Genomic DNA, 8,448 nt, shown 5'->3' on the forward strand with positions numbered 1-8,448 from the left:
CGAGATTGGATAGCCGCTTAGCATATTGGTAATACAGACGACTTTAGGATCTGCAATTTGTTTATTTCAAATTTAACATTTTATATCTTCTAAACGAATTGATCGAATTTAAAAAAATTAAAACAGAAATGTAGAGAAATGTAGAGAAAGACTTTTCTAATGATGTATCATTTGACTCACTTTCCCATTTGAAATTTTTTAAAGATTTTTTGATACACCCCCGTGCGCGTGCTCGATAAAAAATTTCTTATTTAAAACGAATATTTTCTTTAGATTCATTATTTGCATATGTGTCATGGCATTTGTGTAAACGTACGCGGTAATAATAAACACGGTATTAATGCTTTTGCAAATTGCAGACTTATAAAGTCTGTTTCTACTGTCGTATATTTAATTAAAAATTGCCGCAAGTGTTTCAAAGTGAAAGAAAATAAAAGAAAATATCTAAATGAATAATACTAAAAGTAACAAATGCTTTTATGCACGTTAATATTAAGGTAATGCTACTCGATTTCGAATATCGAAACGGATAAATGTAACACTCGCAAAACTAGAGACCCAGATAATATTATGTTCAAAAATCGAAGATATCTTAAAGATTGCTTTAAAAGACATCTTATAATATGTCTTAAAGCAATTTTTAAAATCGTTTTATGTTCGCATTTTGAATGTAATGTAATCTGAATATATAATATTAAAATGAGAAATTGTTGTGAAAAAATTAATGTAAATTCAATCAATTTCAACATAGCTTTATTCATGATTGAGACTCCTCGTGGTTACAATCGATTGTTTAGTACGTGTCGGCAATAATTCAGGACTAGTCATGAGATACACAATGATGTTTAAAGACTGTAACGCAAGAGCAGAGGATTGTTAAATTTCTTATAGCACTCGGGATTCCTGAAGTCTCTAGGTAGGAGCTTCCAGACCCGTCCACCGTGGTGGAGTAAAGAGGCACGTATTTTCGGTCTTAGGAAACTGAACGTGATTGGGCTAGTGGTATCGAGTACGCGGCCAAACAGAATCGATTTGTTCTTCAGGGTGACCGAAATGATGTCGCCCGGTAATAGGTAGTCATAACCGAGAGCGCTAACTATCTGTTCTCTGGGCAGGACGATGTTGAAGCCACCCGAGGAAATGGCAGAGCTGCTAGCCACGGCAGCCGAGGAGGTCGATGCGGCGGCAGATGTGGCAGCTGATGCGGCAGCTGATGCGGCGGCTGATGAGGCGGCAGCCGATGACGGAACCACGACGGGTAAGACTCGCGAACGAATCAGTGGATATTTGATTCTGCGATCAATGTCCAGATCAAGGCCACGATATGTAGACGGTCCGAGGACGGTGCGATCGCCTCCCGTGGAAGCGGACGCGCTTGCAGCTGCAGCCACGGTCGCTGCCGCGGGTGCAACAGTGGACAGGCTCGGTCTATATTTGCGCAACGGCAGGGTGAATGGCACTCGTCCAGCAACAGGGGTCGAGAGGACGTTTGCCGCTGAGGAAGCAGCCGCAGCGGAGGCGGTTACCACGTTGTCCTCCAAAATGCTGGGCACGACTTCCGGTTGAATTAGAGACGCAGTTGGATAGCCTGATACTATCGGTGATTCCATTATCGTCGGTTCAGCGGAAAATACCGGCTGCGTCTCGGCGACGGTGGCGGTAGCGGTGGCGGTAGCGGATGCCGAGGAGCTCGCAATTTCAGTCCCGATAGGAACGACGGGTGCTATCGGTTTTATCACTGGGCTTACTACTGGGACACTACCAATAGCAACAGAGCTCGACGCGCTAGACGCGCTGGACGTCGTCACTGTGGTGCTCTGTTCAATCGGTCCGTATCCAAAATTACCACAGAGGGGTATTCTTGACAAGTATGAGCCGATTCTGGAGAACGCCGAGGGTAAAGCGATGCCTCTTACACCAGTTCTAATTAGATGAGGTAGTCCAGACGCATGGTAACCATGGTAGAAGCCGCGGAACGAAGATAGCACTTCCGCCAATGATGTCTGATAATCCGGAACAATGATTGAGCTATCGCCGGTGGTGGCCGCCGCCGCCGCCGCCGCTGCCGCCGTTGTTGCCGCCGCTGTGGACGCCGCAGACGCCGCAGACGCCGCTGTAGACACGATCGGTTCTGTTACTATCTCCTCCAGCGGAAGTACCGAGCTGAATCTTCCCAAATGATGCAAGCTCAAACGTAGATGAGAAAACAAATGCGCGAGGACGTGACGAATGTGTGTGCGGAAGAGATCGATGCCAAAGTGCAGCACTTTGAAGAAGACGTGTTTGAGCCGATGAATGGCACCGATGATGCTCGGGAACGGTACGGCATCTTGAATTATATCGGGCAAAATCAATAGATGATGGGGTTCTTTGATAACGACGTGGAGAAGATGCGAGGTGTGATGAAACAAGTGGCCCAAGATGTTGTCGGAGGCATCCTCAGCTATCAGTGGCCCCAAGCTAAGCCCGGACCTCAAGTTGCGCAAGACAATCAGGCCGTAGTGCCAAAATTTCCTCAGCTCACAGAAGAACTCGTGCACGATCGTACCCGATACGTGGAAGTGACCGTGCGAGAAAGCCTCGACCTCGCAAGAGTGAGCATCCAGATCGACCAGAGGAACGGCATCCCACGGATTCGCTCCAACAAGTCCATTTGATACGGCTGCGGCTGCGGCTGCGGCTGCGGATGCGATCACTTGACGCTTCGGCAAATTACTAAACCTCTCAGATTTCGTAGTATTCTGCGAATAAACGAATTAAAGATAAGGACCTTTAATCATTTAAGCAGCACGTCATTTCTATTTTCAAGTCAAATTTAATAAAAGTTTAACATTTTGAAATATATTATGTGACATTATAATATATATAGTTATAATACCATATAATAATAATCATCATAGATTATTAACTATATATATTTTCTGCCCTTTTTCTCCTTTAGTCTTCTTTCTCCATTATTTAAATATGAATAAAATAATTTTGCAAGTTTCTCTCAAATGAGGTTTGCTAAATTTAATAAATTATTATTAAATTATTATTAAATTATTATTAAATTATTATTAATTTAATAAATTAATTCTACATTGCACTGCATAGGTATTGTAATAATAATACACTTTACCTCTCGCAATTGTTGCAATCTCTCAGCAATGTCCTCTTCATCCGCAAGAATCAATGCTTGAATGAGATCATGCATACTTCTGTACGAAAATACATCATCCTGAAAGAAGAGAGAATCGAATTTAGTTTTATTTTCATTCTGATACATTATTTCATTCTGACAGTAAATAAATAGTATATTTCAATTATTACCTGAGCGTCTTCTTCTTCTTCTACAATATTGTTGTTTGTTTTAGGCTCGATATTCAATTTCTCCTGCTCCTTGCTGTTTTTAACATCCTTTGCCTCTTCTCCGAGCGTTCTTCTCTCATAGATGGATTTTGGCTCCAACGATTCTTCTTCTAATTCCAAAGGATTATTATTTTTTAGATGGAATACTTCGGCTTCCTTCTCTCTCTTTTCCCGAAGAAATGGTCGCAGTTCATGATCGAAATGCTTCTCAAAGGTATTAGGGATATCTAAGTTGTGCTTGGCGTAAACCGAACTTAGAGATAAAGAGGCCAGAAAGGTGATGGCAAATGCCGCGAGGATATTATTCGTATTCACCATGATAAGTTTCGATGAGAACTCGATGACACTAGCTACAACAGGCTGCTTCATATACTCTCAGGACTATTATCATCGTGTCCAGATTCGGCACGAAGATCGTGATGGAATCAAAAAACACCGAAGATTGTTGGCCGACAACGATCAATTAACCAAGATACGTACTGATGCGCGTGAGATTATCCATGATTTCATCAGCGTCTCGCTTTATAATGGAGCACGATTCATCAACATTATTGCTTGAGAGATTGTTAATATATTTTTTTACGTAACACATATTTGTACAATAATTCTGAATTCTTTTTTTTTCTTGCCAATGATATAAAATATAGCAACGTACTTTCTCTAGATATGAATATTTAATATATTACATAGTATGCACGCGCATACCATGTATTTATATTTGTTACATAATAAATGTAAGTATATATTAATATTTAAATGATAATGATAAATGTTAATTTGCGTTTATATTATACGTATGCAGTGTATTAGAAATTGAAAACAATTTATTTCAGAAGTTTAAGAAAAATTTTTAATCATATGTAATGTAATCATATGTAAATGTTGTAAGTTACGACTTAATATATAAATATATTGATTTATATGTATAAGCAAACTATCAATCGCCAAATTAGGGTCAAATTCGATTAGAAATTGATGACAAATCCGGTAGCATCTGTGTGTCAGCAATAAATTCAGCAATAAGTATTTTGCTAGCAAAGCCTGCATACTTAGACAGCAAATTGACAGAAAAAATCAAGCAAAGCTTTAGTCGGTTTTGCTTTTAATCGTTTTTGTCAATTCATTATCAAATTGTCATAAGCTTTGCATGATTTTGTCGATTTGTTATCATGTTAGGTCAACAGATTTTATTATGCATCTGTCATTAATTTGCTGACATTACAACAGAATATAATAGAATTTGCATTAAATTCTGTTAAATTGCCTTTTTGTCGAAAAAATTTGTGTAGTAAGCATTTGATAAAATTTTTAATGACATAAATTGTAAATAAAGAAGAAAAACTAATAGATCGATGAAAATTTGAATATTTTCCACATAAATTGGCTTAGTTTTTAATATCTCGTATAATATAACATAATTTGGTATATATGTATATATTATACGTACAATATACGTACATATATGTATATGTCACTTATTATTTACTAGTATTTATAAATTTGCTTTACATTTAAATAGAGGAGAAGATGATATTATAGCCAGTGTATGTATTATGATCTTATCTCCGCTATTATATAGCGAATCTTAATGACTTACTTATTATTTATTCAAGCTCGCCGTTATACCATGACGCTAATATACCGCTAATACTCAATAGTCAGCACTTATAATGCATTTTTTACTTTCAAGTATTTCGAAAAACGTTTCTGACGGACTTTTTAGCATTTAATTGCACTTCCTCATTTTTCTTAAACTTGAGCGTATTATCACATGAATATATATATTTTTGAATCTGTTATTTGTATGTGTAATCAAAATGTTATTTGACTATATATATTTTGAGTTAAACAAATTTAAACAATAGACATTTTGCTAATATGGCCCTCTATGGATTGATTACTTATGACCTCTTTTTTAAGGTTTTCATATCAAAATAATTGTTTGATAATTGCTTGTAGTTCTACTGTTAATCTATAGTTTATATTAGGTGTAGTAAAAAGAAATCCATTATTTTTGCATGAAATTGAATGGAAAAATAATGGATTTCTTTTTACTACACCTAATATTATGTGTACTATTTTTAGTACTGAAACTTTTAATACTGAGCAACTTATATATATGCAGAAGTTATGTAAATGTACATTCAAATACATTCATTTATATATATTTTAAAATGTTTTACGTTTTTGTTAATTTTGTAATCAAATACTGTTTTCTAAAGAAAACTAATATTTTATGGCTATTTTTATGTGGAAGGCCACATTACTACCTACTTTTTTCTTCAAGTCATTATGCAATGTCGCCATGCTTTTATTAATAGTATTCTAAATAATAAATATTTCGTAACTTTGAGTCCAGAATCGATTCAACACATTTAAACAAATGTAATTGTCAAGTTTTAAACTTAAGTATTGATTATCAACAAAGTTATTGTAAATAAAATTTAACGACGATGCCATAATACCATCTTCTCCTCTACTATTATCGCTTATTATATTATCTCGCAGAAAAAATCTGATTTATAATCTTGATATTGTATATATGTATGTTGCAAGTATTACAAGCTATAAATAGTGATGTAAGATTAAACAATTTATGTACATATAAGCAAATCCATTTTTATTATAGATAAGGATCAAATTAATGTATTATGCTGACATCATATAATCAATTTTGCTACTATGTCGATTCGGTTCTTTTATTATACTTAATTATACTTTTATCACACATGTCATTAAATTTATAAAATAAAAAAAATTGTATAAAACTTTCTATAGTTATATTTAATTATTTAATTATTTATAAAACTTTGTATAGTTACATTTAATTATTTAATACAATAACGTCAAATAATTACAAACTATAAAGGGAGCATAAGAGTCGAGCACAATAAACAATTTCTATTTAATAATTTTTTTTCTATTACATAATTAAATTATTATTATATTCAGTTACACATAATACAATACAATGTTTCCTTTCTTAAATGTTTTCGGTTCATTTTCGAACCTTTTTCAGAGAATCCGATATGATGAATATTTTGCAACTATTAATTATTCGTTGATGTATGTACAATTACGTTATTTGTATCCGTATATTTTCGATTGTTTCTTAATTTTTGAACAATTGTAGGAGAGTTCCGTTGAAACGCTACTTGATTCCCAGACGATTAATCGACTGAATAAAAACTGGAATGCTATTTTTATTGTGAAATAACCATAAATAAATAAGAGAAATGACTATAATAATTACAATTGTGATGAAAGTTGCTCTCCATAAACATTGGAGATATTATTTTATCTCATGTGTGCATCAGTTAATATGATAAAAAGTAATAAATTAATGATAGATTTTATTCAAATGTTCAAAGTAAAGATATAAATCAGTTGTTCAAAGTTTTAGTAAAAAAATTAAAATAAAATTAAATAATTTATAACACACTACATTCTACAGCTGTCACTGGCTGATGAGTCGAGGATAATATTACAGAGTTAATTTGTCGATAAACAAGTTTTGTGGAGGCTTTCAATATCTATTTGTAAATTTAAACATTTTATTTGTGTTTTATTAATAAATAAATAAAATTTCAGAAATCAATCTTTTCGTATAATGAGGTTCTTCATCTAAAATAATAATAACATTTTCCCCATTCGAATTCATGCACTCTATGATCTGATTATGACTGACCGAGTAGATGTGAATATACATTTATATTAAAATTAATCAAATAAAGCATGAACTTGAAGAAAAAACTATATTTATTATTGTTTGTTAAAAAAAAAAACATTTAAAATTGTTATAATTGTTGTAATATTTAAAGATTTAAAAATATATAAAACATATCTCAACCGTTTTAAGTCAAAAACAAAAGAAGAAATACGTAGAAGATAGGAGAGTAAAAGGATTGTTAAAAATTAAAATTATTTATCTTAAATCTCTCTTTATTTTTTGCTGTCGAATACTATGTATTTCTCACTTGATGAGAGATACCGCGTTATCAGAATTAAATAATTTTATGCCGTATTACAGCAGCTAGATGTCACTTGGCAGGCGGGGATTAAAATTCTGTCGATTTTACTGGTGAGGCCGGTTAAAAGATTAACAGATTGTGGCGTTGGCACTCTGAAATAAAAATGTTAATTGTTGATAAAATGTTTTTCAGTGAAAATAATCTGAATTATTTGGCAAAGATGCATTACATATTAGCAAAAAATTAGATGAAAAGAGAACTAGCAAATAAATAAATAAATATATATATATATATATATATATACATATAATCTGTAATTATAAATGGAATTTGTTCTTTTATAAATATAGTATAAAAGAGAAAAATCTTACGAAACTGGTGAAGGTGAAGATGGCACTTGAAAATCGAAATCGTATCTCCTCGAAATTGGCACAGACGGAGGTGATAGAGCCTGGATGTTGTATGCGTAAGATTTCCTTTGAAGAAGATCCGGCGTAATTATTTCCGAGGGCTGTGGCACTTGAGGTACTTGTACAAAAATTGGATATTCCATTCGCGGTTGATAAGGGATCGGCTTGGAAGAGATAACTTGATAATTTAATTTCAGTGGTTGATAATCGCAAGATTTAGATGGAACAAATTCCGTCACAGGCTTCGCAGGTTCCTATAAATTATTTTACAGATACATATTTATTGAACAATATTTATTGAACATATTTATTGAACAATATTCACTTAGGTCGGAATCAGGTCAGATTATGCATTGAAGATTGAAATTGAAGATTGAAAGATTGAAATTTAACCAATCCAAGCAATAAAAGCTAAAATTTCTTTGTTCTTATTGGTCAAATTTAAATCTTCAATGCGTAGTCTGATTCCGACTTTAGACATACTTATTACGTAGTAAAATTGAAGAATAGATGTATATATAGATATCGTTATTGTATAATACATAAGACAGTTAGCATGCCTGAAATGTTACACGTCATATAAGAATAATTAATTTTTGATTACTGATAATTCTTTGATGTTTAATAAGTTTGATGATTAAAGGTAATGTACGTTATAATGTGCATCTAAAAAAGATACTATATTATACAATAAGATATATATATGTATATATATA

At 33.4% G+C, this 8,448-nt stretch overlaps 2 protein-coding genes across 2 annotated transcripts in view; both read right to left on the bottom strand.

The window, feature by feature from the left end:
- Nucleotides 1-845: 845 nt before the first annotated feature.
- LOC108690268 lies at nt 846-3,720 on the bottom strand. The gene is made up of 3 exons (XM_018197467.1): nt 3,313-3,720; nt 3,122-3,220; nt 846-2,741 (listed from the first exon to the last, which is right to left on the bottom strand). The coding sequence occupies exons 1-3, from the start codon at nt 3,718-3,720 to the stop codon at nt 846-848; spliced, it is 2,403 nt and encodes an 800-aa protein (XP_018052956.1).
- Nucleotides 3,721-7,365: 3,645 nt separating this feature from the next.
- The window catches only part of LOC108690287, a 1,307-nt gene continuing 224 nt past the window's right edge, over nt 7,366-8,448 (bottom strand). Inside the window, exons 2-3 of the mRNA XM_018197497.1 lie at nt 7,694-7,986; nt 7,366-7,474 (exon numbers count right to left, since the gene is read on the bottom strand). Coding sequence (XP_018052986.1) covers nt 7,366-7,474; nt 7,694-7,986 — 402 coding nt within the window. The remainder of the gene's footprint in view (nt 7,475-7,693; nt 7,987-8,448) is intronic.

This window comes from Atta colombica, unplaced genomic scaffold (genome assembly GCF_001594045.1).
Source record: "Atta colombica isolate Treedump-2 unplaced genomic scaffold, Acol1.0 scaffold302, whole genome shotgun sequence".
In the NCBI taxonomy this organism is placed as follows: Eukaryota; Metazoa; Arthropoda; class Insecta; order Hymenoptera; family Formicidae; genus Atta; species Atta colombica.